Source organism: Ambystoma mexicanum, chromosome 1q, assembly GCF_040938575.1.
Source record: "Ambystoma mexicanum isolate Mex_15411 chromosome 1q, UKY_AmexF1_1, whole genome shotgun sequence".
Taxonomy (NCBI): Eukaryota; Metazoa; Chordata; class Amphibia; order Caudata; family Ambystomatidae; genus Ambystoma; species Ambystoma mexicanum.
Genome location: NC_090922.1, coordinates 769,666,965 through 769,685,427, shown reverse-complemented (window position 1 = coordinate 769,685,427; position 18,463 = coordinate 769,666,965). Strand labels below are relative to the sequence as shown.

Below are 18,463 nucleotides of genomic sequence, written 5' to 3'. Positions count from 1 at the left end.
ACTTACCTGATTTTACCGCCAGGGGTACTATTCCTCTTCACAGGTCGGCGCAGCTTCCACTGCATCTTCGCCGAACCCCGGCCCCTAAGGGGAAACAAAAAGGACAGCAAGGTGAAACAAAGGGATTAACAAGGGGAACCCTCCTCATCACAATAGACTTACCTGATTTTACCGCCGGAGGCATTATTCCCCAAGACTTCATACTTTCTCTCAGCGCCTGAATAAGGGAAAAAGCAACAGGTTACATATTGACATTATTTTATCGAACTGTGTTGGAAAATACAAATCCTTACCAGAATACTACCGGTTGCCACGAGGAACTCTTCATTAGGGTCAAGCTGCAACCTGCAAAGAATCGGACAAGAGTGAAAGCCAGGCATTTGAACTCTTACGAAATTTATACTTGCGGCGTCTTGCCGGGAATCTCAGAGTCAATATTGTTCTGGAACTCACCAATTCCTTCGAGCCAGTGAAGCAACTGGTTATCAACGCGCCCCGGCACTCAATGCAGGATGGAGAACTCATCTTTTCAAACCATCAGGTGAGACTATAAGAGGGGACATCAAAGGTGATCTGTGGGGAGAACAGCGGGGGTGGGGGGATTTACGCTCATCTCCACGGGTGGTTAATTCCCTTTCTTCATTTGCAGAAGAATATTCCTACGGGCCAAGCAACCAAAGCTAGGTGGGCCAGTCCAGTCCGTCATCTCGGCCCTTACGCGTCACATTGGTGGAGACCGCAGCTGTCCAGTTCTGATCGACGCCTCTGTGGGAGCCAGGTGAGCGTAACACATTGTGCCTCCATTCCACTTTATCTCCCTTTCCCTACTTTTCTCAATGCACTGAAAAGCTCTCACTCCAGCAATCAATGCCATTTCTTCAAAAGGTCCTTCTTAAAAACGAGGTTCGAACCACCTGCTAGAAATAGAGGGTGCTGACTCAAATCCCACACACTCTCCTATGCAAACAATGAGCCTAAAACACCTTTCCTGCATTCTACTAGCAGCCTGCTCCATGTCATTTGTAAATATTGGACCCCGACTTTCAATGTTAAAAATGGTAGTATGTCAACCTGCCCCTGGTTTAGGTTCCTAGTCTAAACTCTTCACCACACAGTATACGTCATTCAATACAACAATGTTCACATAAGTAAAGGCACCTTACCCTAGCACTGCGTCTGCTATTATTGCACATTTTGTAATTCTGTTACAAAACGTCAGTTGGAAAGGAAACCTTGTTCTTAAATAAAACATTCCTCAATACAGCAGGGGTGCAATCTCTGTGGTGGACTAATACTCAACAAATAGGAATACTTCAAGGTTTCATTACCTGTATTTCATTCCATGCCACCTGTCCCAGGTTTCCTCTCCCCCATAAGCAAGTGTAGGTTCACTCCCTACAAGACCCTCTCCACTGGCGTAGTGGGCCCACATCTGGCTTGTCCCCCAGTTAGTGTATCCTTTTCAACAGCTGAAGAATACTTCACACTTTGTGCTTGATGGGTGGGAAAAACTTTCTCTACCCGAAACATTGTTGAAGAAGCAACAAGAGCAGGAAGGAAAATACTGTATAACACGTTTGTCTTGCACAACCTAAATTTCTTCAGATATATTATGATGTGATCCGAGAAAAAAGAATGGGGCATAGAAGACTGTGTTGGAGAGGGTGGCTGTAGAATTCTATGAGAAAAACCTGCCATAGTTTAAAACCCAGAGGTCGTGAATAATCATAAGCAAATTTGTTAGAAAGTTGGACAACTATCACCTATTATCCTTCACTGGATCAAGTCAGGAAACTGCCGTGAGTGGCAGTCAGGGGCAGAGAGTTGCCTCCGCTTGGGCGCGGGAGAGGACTTTACAGGATTTCCTCCAGTTTTTTTTCTACATTTCCAGCACTGCCTCAGCCAGATCGTCTAACTGGTGTCTTCAAAGGGAGGCCATCCCCATTAACAAAGCTCTGGTCCTGGTAGCCAACTTACTATCATTGCGGTCTGCTGAAGAGAAAGGTTACAGAAGGAGAAATTACTTGCCGTAAGGTTCTTCCTATGGATTCTTCTCCCGATGATTCCTCATCTGATAGATATCACATCCATCTTTGCTGCTTCGGATTATTTTTTGACAGGGCATAGTGGACTTCGACTCGGCAGTCTATCGTCGATCCACCTTGCTCAGCGCTCGATCTTCTGTTCCGGACATCAGGCGTTGTATATATACTCTGTCACGATGCCCCAACACCTCAGTTTCTCCCCCCCCCCACCCCCTCTGAGCTCGCCACGCTGCAAAGGAACACAGACATAATAACGGGCTAATAAGCCCATAAGAAGTTAAAAACAAAGATAAGCTTCCAACTGAAGGAAAAACCTTGTGAAGACACCACAATATGGTGCAAACAAGCGGCATGAAAGACAGAAAATGGTCATCCAAGGACTATCATCAAGTCTCAACCCAAGAAAAGATGTGCACCAACCGTCAACTTTCTGAGCCGGGACGGACAGGAGGGGAGATGAGGAATCTGCATGAGAAGAATCCATAGAAAGAATATGGTAAATAATATCTACTTCAATGGATTGTTTTTCTCCCGCGGATTACTCATTTGATAGACTCCCAACGCAATAGGGCAAAGTAGGTGGGCAGAAAGTTATACCAACAGATTTTGGAGCACCTCCCGCCAAAGCATACATCAGCTACGCAGGCAACCTCTAAACTACGGTGTTTAGAAACGGTATGAAGAGAAGACCATGTTGCTGCGCAACAAACATCCCTAACGGGGACCCCTCTAGTCGAGTGCGTCCAGATGCCCGACTGCAGCTCCCTTCCTTTGATCGGTAGCACTAGAATATGCAGAATAAAATACGATAGGATATGGCATTTATCCATTGATCCAACGGGAAAATGTTAGTTTTGTTATTGCCAAACCTTTATGACCCAAAGAGAAAGCTACAAGAGCTGGTCAGTTTTCCTGAATTCAGACGTCCTTGCAACATAGAAGTTTAGGGCCCTCTTGGGATCCTGCCAATGGAAACGCTCCTATTCCATAGAAAGGTGCGGTGGACAACAGAAGACTGGGAGGTCTATGGACCGTGACAGATGACATTTGGACACTAGGTTTGGGAGAAATGTAGTTCTTCCTCTATGAGAGACTTTCCCTGGAAACAAAACGCAGGAAAGGCGGTTTGCAACATAAGGCTTGCATTTCACTAACCCGCCTAGCGGAGGTTACTGAGACTAAAAAAGCTACCTTTAAAGAAAGTAGTCGCGTGGGCTTGAAAGGAGCCGCCATAAAAAGTGTCAAAGCCAGATTAAGATCCCAATTTGGGACAAAAAAGGAAGTTGGTGGAAACATATTTCCAAGGCCCTTCAGGAATTTTGCCATTACTACGATCGTAAAATAGGAAACTTGATCTGGGGACCTCTTGAACACAGACAAGGCCGCCAAATATCCTTCGTCTATGGTGACCGCAAGGCTTGCTGAGGCCAGTGACAGAAGGAACTCCATCACTGTAGTGGTGGGGCAAGAGATTGGGTCAATCTTGCGCTCCCTGCACCACGCCTCAAATCTTCTCCACCTGTACATGTAAAAAGATCTTGAAGATGTTCTGAATGCAGCCAGCAACACCGAGAGGACCTCTTCAGCGAGGTCCCAGTCATATCTCATCCTCTCAAGAGCCACGCATGTATGTTGAGGGACTCTGGGCCCCGTTGAAGCACCCCAGCCCTCCGACTGGGTTAGGCGATCTGGCCACCGAAGCAACTCAAGAGGTGGGCAGATGGTTAGATCCAGGAGATCAGAGTACCATATCCTCCTCGCCCAGTCCAGTGTGATCAGGATCATGGCTGCTCGAAACATCTTGAGCCTTCCAATAACTCAAGTGATGATGGGAATCGGAGGGAAAGTGTAATGCAGAGGAAAGTTCCAATCCACAAGAAACACATCCCCTAGCGCACCCTTCACTGGGAATTCCCTCTAGCAAATCTGTCTGCACCTCCTGTTGGGACTCTCTGGCAAATAGGTCCACCATTGGGGTACACCAGCGATAGAAGTCCTCCTCTAGGACTTCCTGGCACACTACCGACTCATGTGAGATTGTGCTCTGCCTGCTCAGATCATCTCCCAAACTGTTCTCTGGCCCCGCCAGATGAACTGCTGAGGCGGAGATCCAGTTTAATTACCAGAACCACAGCCACCTCTTTGCAGAGGGGGTGGGAGTCCACGTGTTGTCTGTCAGAATCAGTACATGCTTCCCCTCCAGAGACCGAGCCAACGCCATCAGGGCTAACATGATGGCTCAAAACTCCAGCCTGTTGATGTGCCACCTGGATTCTGTTACTGGCCAATGGCTATTCACCTGCAAGTCCTCGCAGTGAGCGCCCAAACCCTTCCAAGACGCATCCGCGACTACTCAGGCGTGAGGCCAGAAGGGTTCCCCTGCCATGAGATTGCTGGGGTCTGCCTGCCAGTCGAGGTAGTTGACCACTTGGCTGGACACCTTGAGGGGATCCGAAAAGGCCCCAAAATACTGTTACCATTGATCCCTTAGGAGCCACTGTAGGGATCTCATGCACAGCCTGGCCTCATGCACTAGAAAAATACAGGAGGCCATGATACCCAAGAGGCAGAGGAAGAATGCTGCTGGTAATGTGGCGGAGTTCTGGAACAAGTCGACCATCTGTGCCAAGCTGTTGACTCTCCTCAGGAGGGTATGCCTTCCCTACACGGGTATCTAGGACTATTCCGATGAACTGCAGGCTTTGGACTGGTGTCACATGGGAATTCAAGTTCAGAGAGAAACCCAGCCTGTGCAGTAGCAGGCAGGTGTCCTCTAAATGAGACAAAACCTGCCCCGCCGACTTTCCTCGGATCAACCAGTCATCCAGGTACAGGAATACGTGAACCCCAGATCTCCTGAGGTGAACATCGGCTACCGCCATGAGCTTGATGAAGACCCTTGGAGCGAAGGTCAGCCCAAAGGGAAGCACCTTGAACTGCTAGTGCTTGTCCCCTATGAGAAAACTCAGGAACTTCCTGTGCTTTCGATGAATTGGCACATGAAAATAAGCATCCTGCAGATATATTGACAGCAGCTAGTCCTCAAGTTCCAGAGCATGGATAATGTCTCATCACCATCCTGAACTTGTCTTTCCTCAGGAGCTCCTCCCTTCTTGGGCACCAGGAAGTACCTGGAATACCAACCCAATCCTCTGTTCGGGTGGTACCTCTTCCCTGGCACTCTTCAACAGGGCTCTCGGTTCTTCCTGGAGCTCCTGTCCTGGTTGTATTGGAGGAGATGAGGGTGCGTCCTGTGGTTTTCACGAGAAGGGCAGACAGTAACCCCACCGAACGGGCTGTAGGGCCCAGGCACCGGAGCTGATCTCTTGCCACTGGGGCAAATGCTCTAGCAACTGTCCACCAACCGGTAAGTTGTGGGAGGGGAAATACAAGCGTCTTAGGAGGCGGAGTCGCCCACGCTTCGGTCGCTGCTTGTTGGCCCTTAGAAGTTCCCTTGCCCCTTTTGGGGCACGAGAAACGCTTCTGTCCTTGCCTGGCCGGTGGGCGCTGTGCTTTTCTGTCATGAGGCCTGTAGCCCCTGGTCCTGGAGGTGAGACTGAAGGCAGGTTTGGCCGGCTGCACACTCAGGCCTAATGATCTTGCAGCGATTTCTGATTCCTTACATTTTTCCAAGGATTCATTGGCTTTCTGGCCAAACAGGAATTCGGCCTCAGAGGGCATGTCCGGTAACTTATGGACATTAGGCGAAAATCCCTTCAACTAGGCCTGCCTCCTCAGCGTTATAGCCGATGCCATTGAACGGCCCATGCAGTCGGCCACGTCCAGGCCTGTTCGCAGCGACTGCCGGGCTACCTCTTTGCAATCCTCCACCAGCTGGAAGAGAACCCTTGCGCATCACGCCCCTCGATATGTACTCCATAGCATTCTCCACTGCTGTCCAGAGACCAAAGGAGTATCTGGCAAAACCCCTAGCCACAACTGTGGCCTTGAGAGCCATGCTGCCGGATGTAAAAACCTTTTTGGCCATGGCATCAATTTAGAGTCTGTCGGGCAGTAGATTGGAAGAAGCTGATCTCTGGATGAGACTGTAGCAGTTTAAATGATCGGCCCTTCCGGGGAAGGGTGAGAGGAATGGAAAGAAGGGTCCCCTCATGCCGGCCTATACTTCCCAGTCATGGTGGAGCCGACTGGGGGAATGGATCAGGGATGCTGCCACAGAGTTCACAGTATCGGCAATTACCAGATTCAGAGGCATGTTGCATTCTGTAACTGGACGTTCATCCAATATATCTGTCAGGTCATACCCTGGCACTGCTGTAGATTTCAAACCCAAAGTGTCAATCACCCTTTCCACCAATGCCCTGCACTTGGCATGGTTATGCAGCTCTGGCCTTCCTCACCGGTGCCCAGGCTACAATCTATTATCACCTGCATACACTTCATTTCTGTGTGCGAGACTCGTGTCTGTGGCCCTGGCTTCAGCGCAAAACTAGGCCAGGATTCCAAGATAGTGTTTGATTCCTCATCTATACCAGGGCAAAAAACGTGCACCCGCCTTCCTACACTATGGCCTCTAGCGACAACCCCCTCTCCCCTGTAATCTTCCCTAGACCCTACTGCACATTCAGCTGCCTCCATTTCATTTGAAAGTGCTGGGGGGGCCTGGGAAGATCGGTCATGCCGTCCCACTGAATCCAAAATACATCGCCCAGGGAGCCGGCGCCCTGTCCCTGCCAGGAGGCGAACTGAGGGCACTTCTTGTTGTGCCAGGTGGCAAAGAGATCCACCTGGGGAAGACCCGCCCCTGTTGAGGATCTCCTGACTAATGAGGTCTTTTAGCTGCCACCCATAACTGTTCGCTCCCAACCTGCTGAGCCTGTCCGCCTCCAGGTTGGATCCCCGTGAAGTAGATGTCATTTTCCAGGGCCCACTGCCACATGCCGATTGCCAGTCTGCACAGAGGAGGGGGATCTGGTGACTCCCTGCTTGTTGACATAGCACATGCTGGTAAAGTTGTCGGTCTGGATGAGGACGACCTTGCCCCAGAGTGCTAGCCAGATGGCGGTCAGCTCCAACCAATTGATGTGGTACTCCTGCTCCTGTCGAGGCCAGGTGCTGTGGACCGAGAGATCGTCCAGGGTGGCTCCCCAGCCCCCGAGCGAGGAGTCTGTGGTGATGGTGAACTGCGGGGTGGGAGGCCGGAAGGGCTTGCCCATCAGTAGGTTGCAATCCATGGACCACCATGCGAGGTCCTGGTGGACAGATAGAGGAACGTTGATCATCTCGGATTGAGAGCCCCGCTCCTGGTTCCATGAGGCTGCGAAGTGCAGCTGAATCCTCCTCAGTCTCGTGTGTGGGACGGCTAGTAGGACCACCGCCAAAAGACCTAGGAGATGCTGGTACCACCATGCCGAGGTTACCTCTCTGGTAAATGGACGGTGGCCCTCTTGATGGCCGAGATCTTGTCTGACGGATACACCTTCTCGGAGTACGTGTCCCAGATGAGGCCCAAGAAGGTCAAAGTCTGCGTGGGCTGCAGCTGTGACTTCTTGAGATTGAGCGAAAAGCCCAGATTGTGCAGTGTTCTCTTAAGGGCATGGGAAGAGTGGTGAACCGCTTCTGGAGATGTAGTCCTGACGAGCCAGTCGTCGAGGTATGGGTAGATGTGTAGGCCCTGCGCTCTGAGGAGGGCAGCCACAGTATTCATTAGTCTGATAAAGAGCCTGGGGGCCGAGTTGAGGCCAAAAGGAAGGACCTTGTATTGGAAATGGTAGCCCATGATCCTGAACCGTAGGACAGAACGATGGGGCTCCCAAATCGGGACGTGTAGGTACGCATCCTTCAGATCCAGGGAGCAAATCCAGTATCCCCTGCACAATGTCTCCACTATAAAAGCTGGCGTAACCATCTTGATTTTTTGTAGATGTAAGGAGAGGTTAAGGGTGGAAAAGTCCAAGCCTCGCTGGGACTTCCTCCACAGCCTGGCTCTCTATGAGCGACCGGATCTCTGCCAGAAGAGTTGCTGCCCCAACTTGAGGGAGTGGAGGGGAGGAAGGAGGAGAGGCTGGGATTGGTAAACGGTACCCTGTGGATACTACGGAGAGGATCCAGGGTTCCGCAAAATTCTGGCGTCAGAAATGTGCATGGAGAGCAAGCCTGAAGGACCCGAAAGGACACGTCTGCCTGCTTTCCGCTGGAGGCTGTCGCTGAGGAGGGGGACTGGGAAAAACCCTTACACCCCCCCTTTGGTCTTTGTCAAGATTGATAATGACTTGACCGTTTTGTGAGCTTTTTCTTTTTGTCCAGCTCCTCGTCCGTGGTCGAGTGGAAGAGGTCCCCGCCCACCCCCCCCCATTCGAAAGGCAGGTCTAACATGCGTCCGTGGACTTCCGGGTTGAATTTTGTTGCACAGAGCCAGGCTGTCCTTCTCATGTCCGTGCCGATACAGATGGCACGTCCAGACGTTTCATTATGGGCCACGGTGGATTCCATGAGGTCCTGCGCCAGCAGCTTGGCCTCAACCAGTCCCGCCTTGAAACATGATTGGCTGTGCATAGCGAGTTCTGGGAGGAAGTCCGCCATAAACTTTGGTTAGCTGCAGCCAGCATGGCATTGGCCTGCCGAAGATGCAAGGACGCGTTGGAATACACCTTCCCGAACGCCTCCAAGATCTTCTCCTCCTTGCTTAGCAGCGTCGCCGAGGAGGAGGCAGAGGATGGGCCCGATAGCAAGTGTATCCCCCTCCATCTGCCTGTACTTCGCTTCCAGGCGTCCTTTGACTGGCTGAACACAGTGGGGCTTGAGCCAACCCTTTTTGGCAAGGGAGACTACATCGGTCTGCAGTGGAATTCCCTTTTTGGCAGAGAGGCATCTTGGGAGGACCTCAGCAAGCACCCACTCTGTGGTTGCTCGACCTCGGGTTGAGGTAGGCCCAGATACTCCGCCAGCCCTGCAAGACGTTTTTGGCAGGCCTTGGCTGACGAGGGCGTGTCAGGGTCGTCCTCATCCATATCCTGTGGGTCAGGAGGATCCAGCATAGGTGGGGGGAGTAACGGGAGCCGCAGGCTGGGGTATGGGGACCGGAGGCTGTAAAGGAGGCTGGTACGGAATTGTCTGGGGGGCCGGCGGCACCAGCGGAAGAGCCTGTGTTGCCAGAAGGATTGGAGGGAGCATATCATTGATAACTCCCATCCGAGGGGACTTCATGAGCAGTATGGCGTAAAGGGACGCCCATGCAGTATTGAGTAAAGGGGACGGAATGTAAGGGTAAGACGTGCAAGTAAAAAAAAGGCAACACTAGTAATAAAAACTCGACTGGTGTTGCCAAACCATAAAAGAATCAATTGAAAAAAAAAAATCGACAAGGGAAAAAGTTGCGTGGTGAAAAATTGTGCATGCTGTGTAAGCGTCCAGTCTGTGTAGGAAAAAAAATGACTGATGGGTTTTGCCGGTAGGCAGAGTCAGTGGGGCTAGCCACACCCATCCTGAAATTTATAAAAAAGGGAAATGTACTTTTATGATGTACTACCATAAGTATGGAGGAAAGGGGACGGGACATAAAAGCAAGCAGATATACAGTGGCATAGTTTAAGCAGCATTACATGATCACCTAGGAGAGTGAACTATGTGCATCCGCTCTTTCGTACACTACCCGTAGACAGTACTGCGATCATACATCATCTGAAAGCAGCAGCAAAGACTACCAACGTGGGACCCCACGGAATGTTATACACGTGTCTTCCACGAAAGATGGGTCAGATCTCTGAAATGTGCGGTCATACTTTGAATGCTGAACAATGGGGCGTTTTGAAAAACATTTCTGTACGACATTTATATTGTGAGATTTGATGTTGGATCATGGGCGTTACTTTTAAGTGGAAATTAACAGGAGTTTGAAACGCTGCAAAAAGGGAAGCAAATGTGGCAGTAACGTAATGGGAAAATAAAAAGTTGACCTTTTTCAGAAAGGCTATCCGATATGTTATCGTGCAGTTTCCTAAATTGACAAAATGCAGTTTGCAGAACCAAAAAAAAAATAACATTGAAACTTTATTCTAAGCCCTAAGAAAATGAGCTATACAGACTGCATTCTGAAGCCCAATATGCTATTGTGATTAAAACATTTTACTGATTTGTGCAGAATGTACTTTTCTTTAGAGACTGCGACGTATGCCCTCTATGTGCATGTACATCTCTGGCCTTCCCTTCAAATAACTAATGCGCACAACCAGGCATATCCTTCTAACACTCGGCAAATAGGAAGAAAAAAAATGTCCAGACAAAAACCGGGCAACACTGACACTGGTGGCCGTTCCAGAAAATTATCCACATGCTCTTGGGAGATATGCAGGAACAGTAATACTACGAGGAACTGAACCCATTTCAAACTACAGGCTTCGGAAATGTGCTACAAATTCCCCCCCCATTCCCTGTTTTTAAGTGCACAAAAGGGCACGGTGTACCGTAGGGAACATGGACGGAGGAGGATAAAAAAATTAAATATTATTGAACAACTGGACTACGGTATCTGGCAGGGAGGCGGTTGTCGTGAAGGCGGTGTAAGCCCGCCGCCAGGCTACCATTGCTAAGAAATCTGCGGCGCAGACAACGAACCAGTGTGAGGTGAGGGTGCCGTGGAGTGCAACGGTTACACGAGTAAGGCGTGCGTGGGACTCGGGCTTCGGTTTGATGCGGCTATATGTTACCTGTCCCCAACAGCCGGGTCTAATTCCACAGCTGGTGTGTACAGTAGATCACTGAACATTGTAGCACAAAGGCTTGGAGACCATACGCGGCAGTTCAAATCTAAAGGCAGCTCCACGGCGTGAGGTTACCTCTCTTAACGGATGGATTGTACAGTACAAACATAGGCGGCCGGTGGAAGCCCACATCCCTCCAGTTGTCAGGCAGGTCTCCCGCCCCCTCACAGATGGGCAGGCGCCACCCCGTCCTCGGTTCGGGGGGCGGGTGAACATGTGACTACATCGAGCTCTGACGTCCAAAACTGGTCCAGGAGAAGCAGCCTGTGCAGGGCGCACTTTGCCTGCAGCCGGGCATGGGGCAGAGAAGAGCCCGAGGGAGCGGGGAATGTGCACCGGGAAATACAGTGAGGCAGCGCTGATCCCCGCTGGACAGCAGACCGCGAACACGGCTGGAGAAGATGCACCGAGCGTCTGGTTGAGGGGACAACACCCTGGATAAAATGTACTGGGCGCCGCGCCGCTTTAATCCTTGAGGATGCGCGCTAAGCCCTGCCCAGAGCGCCAGTGGCCCGGGCCAGCGCCCAGCACACCACCGCACCGGCCCTGGACAACGCCGGCCGCAGCATGTGTGCAGTGGGGCCAAGGGGACATGGCGGCCCAGGGCACGGACAGACCGAGAGCAGACACCTCGCCCACGGGAACGCCATAACCAGGCCAGGTATGAAGCTCGGCGGCGCAGAGCTCGCACAAGCTCGGAGACACCAATAGAGCTATAGCAAATCGGGGCAAGCGCATTCTTTTGCAAATAAACGAATCCACAGCATGACCGGGTCCTTTGCCCTGGTCCCCCACATAGCGACCCATCTACCCTGTGTTGATATATATATATATATATATATATATACACACCTCTTGCCACATCAGGTTCTGGCATTGCTCTCTCCCACTTAGAAGGGCAGCAGTCACCTGTCTGGATTTGCGGCCGGGTGCAATCCCCTCACATTTACTGGCAGGAGCACCCTGTACCCCCGACACGAATCTTCAAAGTAGTTCACCCTTCCAACCTTATTTCTGCAAGCATCACTCCCCTCCTCCCGGGTAGTCCTCTGCCTACACTCCTATGTCAGCAACCACGCACCTGTACCAGCTTTTCTCAGCACGCTCCCCCACTCCTGAAATTCCCCCCGCCTCCCTACCCAGGTACCATCATGCCATCCCAATCTTTAGCAACATCACCACGGATTGTTCTACCAGAAGTGAGGGTGTCTCAAACGCACACATGCTACAACCACCACAGCCTAGAATAAGAGCCCACTGCCTGCACCGTGTACTTAGATTAATGGTCTGCAGGACATCTGCCACCAATGCTGCTTAAACTATGCAACATTATTAAAAAGCTACTACAAAACGGACCAGTAGAATCGGAGCTAAAAGTAGGTCAGCTTTAATCCGTATCTGATAAACCAAAGCACTGAGAAAATGGCTGTACCAAGCAGAGAATCCACTCCAACCGAAGAAATGGCAATAGCTAGAAATCACCCTGGTCTCTTTAGGGGCTATTCTGGTGGTCCCACAGCCCATTAATTACATTGAGTAAATAACAGCCACCATTAGGGGAAGATGGAATGTGTGTAATGCTAGGGGCTGTTAACACAATTACTAGGAACACATTCACCACCGTTTATTTATGCGTCAGAACTAAGACTTGCAACAATATTCAACACATTCGAGATGGAATGTTTTTAATTGCAGAGATCCACAAAAACTGCCAACCACATTAGGAACAAGTAGGCACATTCTGGGACCCACATCTGGAAGGCAGTGTCTCTCACATCTGATGGCAATGCTTAGTTTTAAAGGATCCTCTTGTTTTTTTGTAAAAGATACCTTTGGAGAAGGGAATGATGGCCCCAGTCTCATCTTCAGTGAGACAGTTCAGGTTTATCTGCACACAGCCAGCGTGCCTGAATTAATCATTGGACCGAAAATGTGCTCCCTCTGCCCCAGGCAGAGGCACTGTGAGATCAAACTAAAGCGATTGTGGGTAAAGGTCACCTGCCAATTAGTGAGCTTTGCAGAAAGGTCATTGCTAGACCTGTTTGAGTGGCATATTAAACCGTGCTTTTCAGTTTCATCAATTCACCGATTTACGTTCTCAGAGTAGCCCGATTTTCTACACCTCGCCAGTATCCAGGAACTCAAATGCATGCTTTGCTGTTGGATACTCTTCGCTTGTGCATTCAGGAAAAATAAGCCTGCAATTTGCTCTGGAAATATATGAATGTGTTTATTCTTTATTACATGCACAGGTTCATGTAAATAACCTTGCTAGGGTAGCCTTTACATTCCACACCTTGCTCTGTAATTTAACTCGCAATTCCAGGTGTACAGCTAGACATGCAATCACATGGTTGAGTGTGACAGTACGCTCAATAGAGTATGCCCAGTAAAATATATTCGAAAAGTGTTCACACAAAGCCATAAAGAACTGGTTTCTAGCTAACCAATAGTAATAGAACAAGCAATTACAAGCATGCAGTGACATGGGTTCGAAGGATATTAATACCAATGCAATTGGAAACGGTTTGATATCTTTGGTAGGATGCAGATGGCCATGAGCATGGTTCGTTTTTCTTGCATAGTCCCTTGGTTTGACTATCAGTTTCTTCAGCCTGCACTCTAGAAAACTAGTGTGTGGTGTTAATACTCTGCCCGATTCTTTATAGCTTGCAGTAGTTTGTGTGAGGATGTCAAATCGTGCATTATACCTTGGCCTCCTCTTTGGGAGATCTCAAAATCATGGCCTACAATACATGTGCTTCTCATTTAGACGTTGAATATATTAAGCTGCTAAGCAGGATCATAATTGTGGAAAGAATAAGCAATAATAGAAACACAAATCAGAAGAAAGACAGCATGCATTAATGGCAAACAGAACAGCTGTCTTCCATATTACTAGTAACTAATAGTGAAAGCAGAGCATTTAAGTTCTTAATCAAACTATCCATAGTGTAGGATTTCCTTTTTTCACAAGAACTGCATGCTAAAGGCCTGGCCAAAACCACTCTGGTGGCAATATTGTGTGGTGTAAATGTCCTTTAACATTACCACATTAACAGAAGCAAACGTTCAAACCTTGATACACATGGAAAGCAACATACTCGTTCAAACAAAGGCACCCTGAAGATGCATGGTCAAACTCCCAATACATTCAGGCAGATCTTAAGCTAACTGCAGCTCATCTTCTCCCGAACTCATGTTGGGATTGCAGCAAGTGCAGTTCCAGGCTCAGCTGAAAAAACATCATGCGGAGGGCAACCGCGAACAACACAGATGGCCATAATTGCTCCACCGGGAGCCTGGGCTGCTGTTGTATCAGTAGTTGGCTTTGAGGGCATTCCAGGTTTAGGGCAAGCAGTGGGGCTCGGCTGCAGCAGACAATCCTCAAGCCATCTAACACCCAACGATTGATCATAAAAACAGATACGATTGTTTCTAGACAGGCAAAACCTCACATTTCATCCGGCAACCATAACATATTGAAGTCCCTGTTCACATTTTGCATAATGGCTTGCCCCCTTTTAGAATAACCAACTTTCCGAAATGAAAACACACTGCAGAGAGACGTTAATTGGACCTTCTTGCTCGTGCTTGCGATGGCATTCGTCACTCATTACAAATTACTCGATGGCGCGGATTACATTACAATTTTGTGGAAATAAAACTGACAATACATGATCAAGGTAATTTATCACAAAGTAACATTGTCAGTCATTTGTGTGTGGGCGTAAAAAATATCGTGAGGCTCAATGAAGTACAAATTATCAGCATGTAGAGCCTGCGGGCTACACCCGGAAATGTTGCAATTAATGGCGGATCTCCTCCTGCGGGTGGAAACAGTTGTGAATCTGCAACACATCACAGCCTTCCATTTGCTGCACTGGCGCTGCCTTTCCCTGCATCAGGAGTACCCAAAACAATGAGGCGTTTTATCAGATGCCAATCGTACTACTCATGAATGCACATTTCTACATGTCCCATTTGAACTCCCATGAAAATGTTTAGATCACCGGTTGCCAATGAAACATCCATTATCCACACAGTTAAATTACGGTCAAGCGATATTGCACGTTTATTTTCCAACTTAAACAAAGGCGGCCTTTATAAACCAACAAAACTATACATGCAGGCTATTTCCATCGATGGACTAACAACCTTAAGGAACTATAGAACATTAAAAATCCAAGACGCGTCTGCAAAGGGCAATGCACGGCTCATTTATCAGAAGCTGTGCTCAGCTCTCAACATACATCATCGTAAAAAAAGGACAGACTGATTCAGCGTAAAATAGCAGCCGTCGATAAGAGTAGCTAAAAAGGGAGCGAGGATTTAGCGCCTTCCCATAGTGTCACAGGAACAGACTTCAGCAAGTGTGCCCCTTCCCGGCAACCATGCGTGGATTCACACGGCTTACTGCAACACTAGAAAATGCAGTGGAAGCGCTCTCGTTTCCTTCTTTGCTGGGAGTCCCAGACAGAAGAAAAATACGGTATTGACACGAAACCCGAATTCATCATGCCAGGACAGTTTAGTCTCCCAGTGCCTCGAACTCTGAAGCATGGGGTCAAAGGCGAATGAAAGGTGTACCGAAACATTTATCAGCGTCTCTGCAGCGAGCGCACTGAACCCCGACAGTGAAAGTCGACAGGTCCATCATTGGCCTTTAACACAGTAGCACGGCACTCGGAACAGTGCCCGGAAGCATGCACCAGAGTGCCTGCCCCAGGAGCTACACATGAAAGCCGCATATAAAAACACCCCTAACCCAAATTTCAAACCAGTTTGAAATCCGGTCAGTGGCCCTTCAATGGATCATCTGGACCGGTACCATTGCCTTCATACTTCTGCAATTGGTTGACATTTGCTAAGCAGGTGGCCGACTTAACTGAACACCACTAGGAACTCATGTCGATTACAAAGACACAAAACTCGAAGCACCCCTCACCCACGCAAAAGTAAATTGCAGCATTGCGTGGTATGTCGTCTTTAGCTATATTGGTTCAGTTTTAGATAAAAAATGCACGTGGTTACAAAAGAAGATTCAGTAATTTGCCTACAAATGTGTTTTGTCACTTGGCTTTGTCTACAGTCTGCCACATGCTCAAAAACCGTACTTAAATTATCCTGTGCTTCACTCATTCCCATTTGTCTTTTTGCAGGAAGCAATCTAACTTCAAGGAGGAAGATGACGACCAAAGAATAGCCCTTACAACAACGAAAAAGCACCAGGCATTTCAGAGGAGCAGCTCTTGCCATCTGGTGCCGGTTATCAAACATGCTTCAGTGGAGAAGGAGGCACTGCTGTATGGCCAAGATGAACTGGAATTCCAAGAGGTCTCTCTTTCGTACGCATCTCATTGGGCTTCTGTCACTGGTGTTTCTTTTTGCCATGTTTCTCTTTTTTAACCATCATGACTGGTTGCCAGGCAGAGGTGGATTCAAAGAAAACCCTGTGGCTTATACCATCCGAGGATTCCGGTCCACAAAGGGCGAGACCAACAGCTCTCTCAGGAACATGTTGAAGGAAGTGGCTCCTCCAACGCTTCGATCACAAACTGAAGCAAATTCGAATAACACAGAATTGTCACCTCAGGGAGTAACTGGATTAGAGAACACACTCAGTGCCAATGGGACAATTTACAATGAGAAAGGTCCTGGGCATCCAAATACTTACCATTTCAAGTATATCATCAACGAACCAGAAAAATGTAAAGCAAAGAGTCCTTTTTTGATTCTGCTCATCGCAGCAGAACCAGGACAGGTGGAAGCAAGACAGGCCATTCGGCAAACCTGGGGAAATGAAAGCCTAGTGCCTGGCTTGCAAATAGTACGCATTTTCTTGCTAGGAGTCACTGTTAAACTAAACCGCTATCTCCAGAGAGCCATCACAGAGGAGAGTAAGATGCATCATGACATTATTCAGCAGGAATATCTAGACACTTACTACAACCTGACGATTAAGACCTTGATGGGTATGAACTGGGTTGCATCACACTGTCCACACATTCCATATGTGATGAAAACTGACAGTGATATGTTTGTCAACACGGAATATTTAATACACAAGCTCTTGAAGCCAGACCAGCCCCCCAGGCACAACTATTTCACGGGTTACTTGATGAGAGGGTATGCACCCAATCGGAACAAGGAGAGCAAATGGTACATGCCACCAGACCTTTACCCAAGCGAACGCTACCCTGTTTTCTGTTCTGGCACAGGGTACGTTTTCTCTGGAAATCTGGCAGAAAAGATCTTCAAAGTGTCATTAAGCATACGACGCCTGCACTTGGAGGATGTATATGTCGGAATTTGTCTCGCCAAGCTCCGGATTGATCCAGTGCCCCCTCCCAACGAGTTTGTCTTCAATCACTGGCGGGTGTCATACTCTAGCTGTAAATACAGCCACCTAATAACCTCCCATCAGTTCCAACCTAGTGAACTTATCAAATACTGGAACCACTTGCAGCAAAATAAGCTCAATGCCTGTGTGACTGCAGCAAAAGAAAAAGCTGGACGGTATCGCCACCGCAAGCTTCACTGAGCAGATTGCATTAAAACCACCCCAGAGTATTCTATGTGCAATTTGTAAACCACTGGAAAGCATGCACAGAAAAACTGCCGATTCGGAAATGTTCCAACACATTATGGTGATTAAAAATTATTTTTTTAATTTTAAATGCAACCACAGTAACTAGTACTAATCGAACACAACCAAAAGGTTTTCCAAGAAATGACAAATTATACACAAAGGTTTGTGTGTTCTGTGCAAAGGTAAGCATGCACACTGATGGTAAAAACTGCTATTTTATGAGCCAATAAAATATAATTGAACAGTTTTAAAGTGGAACGTTTATTTCTATAAACAAGTTTAATCCTGCTCCAATCGAAAAAAACGGTATAGCAGAAGGCCACCCCCTTTTAGATGACATGGAAGCCAAACCGTATTGCAAGTAGACCTAGGTAATTTATGAGTAATATTTTACTAGTGCTTGATTATCTACCTCCATTCCAATAAACATTTGTCTAAGGCTGCAGTGACCTGAAGAAGACGAGTCTCCATAGAAATTCAGTCAAATCAAGCCAAGTGCGAACAAGTACAATACCCAACTGCTATGCAGAAAATCCGTTACAAGAACCTTAAATAACACCCCATATATCATTAACCCCTCCCCCCCTTTCTGTGATCTATACATGGGGAATTTTCCAATTGCAAGCTTAAAGGTGCACATGTCCTTCGAGGCTCTCCACACCATTAATTGGTTGCCAGTCCATGGTGATCTGCAATCCCATTGGCGGTGGGAGGGAGGGATCAAAGTTAGAATTTGATGAGAAGCAAAATGCAGCTCTTGGGTATCCAGCGTCACCCAGTCAATTGGCATGAAGAGGAGCTAGTACATGCATGCTGCAAATCTAACTCCCACATGAGATGCATACCAATTTTTATTCTTTTATACATACGATTCTTTAAAGGTCTTCTAGATGTGTCGAAAATTTACTTTATAAACATTTCTAAACAGAGGTAAGGACAACTCCCAGTTCGTATGGAATGATTTGGCCAAGGGAGTCAAAACACTTGGTAATTGTCGTGACGCTAACAAGGCTCGTCTAGGCTACAAACAAGAGCTAAATCGCAATTTCGATCCTTGTAATGCTCGAATTTGTGAAAGCATCCGAAATCATCGTGCTTCAGGTTCT

The 18,463-nt window shown here is 48.2% G+C and overlaps 2 protein-coding genes across 2 annotated transcripts in view; one reads left to right on the top strand and one right to left on the bottom strand.

Annotated features, from left to right (window-relative positions):
* The window catches only part of CDC73 (cell division cycle 73), a 1,222,960-nt gene that overhangs the window by 501,819 nt on the left and 702,678 nt on the right, over window positions 1–18,463 (bottom strand). The window lies entirely within an intron of this gene.
* B3GALT2 (beta-1,3-galactosyltransferase 2) lies at window positions 10,988–17,609 on the top strand. Its single transcript, XM_069641357.1, has 2 exons — window positions 10,988–11,426; window positions 15,928–17,609. The coding sequence occupies exon 2, from the start codon at window positions 16,044–16,046 to the stop codon at window positions 17,307–17,309; it is 1,266 nt and encodes a 421-aa protein (XP_069497458.1). The 5' UTR covers window positions 10,988–11,426; window positions 15,928–16,043; the 3' UTR covers window positions 17,310–17,609.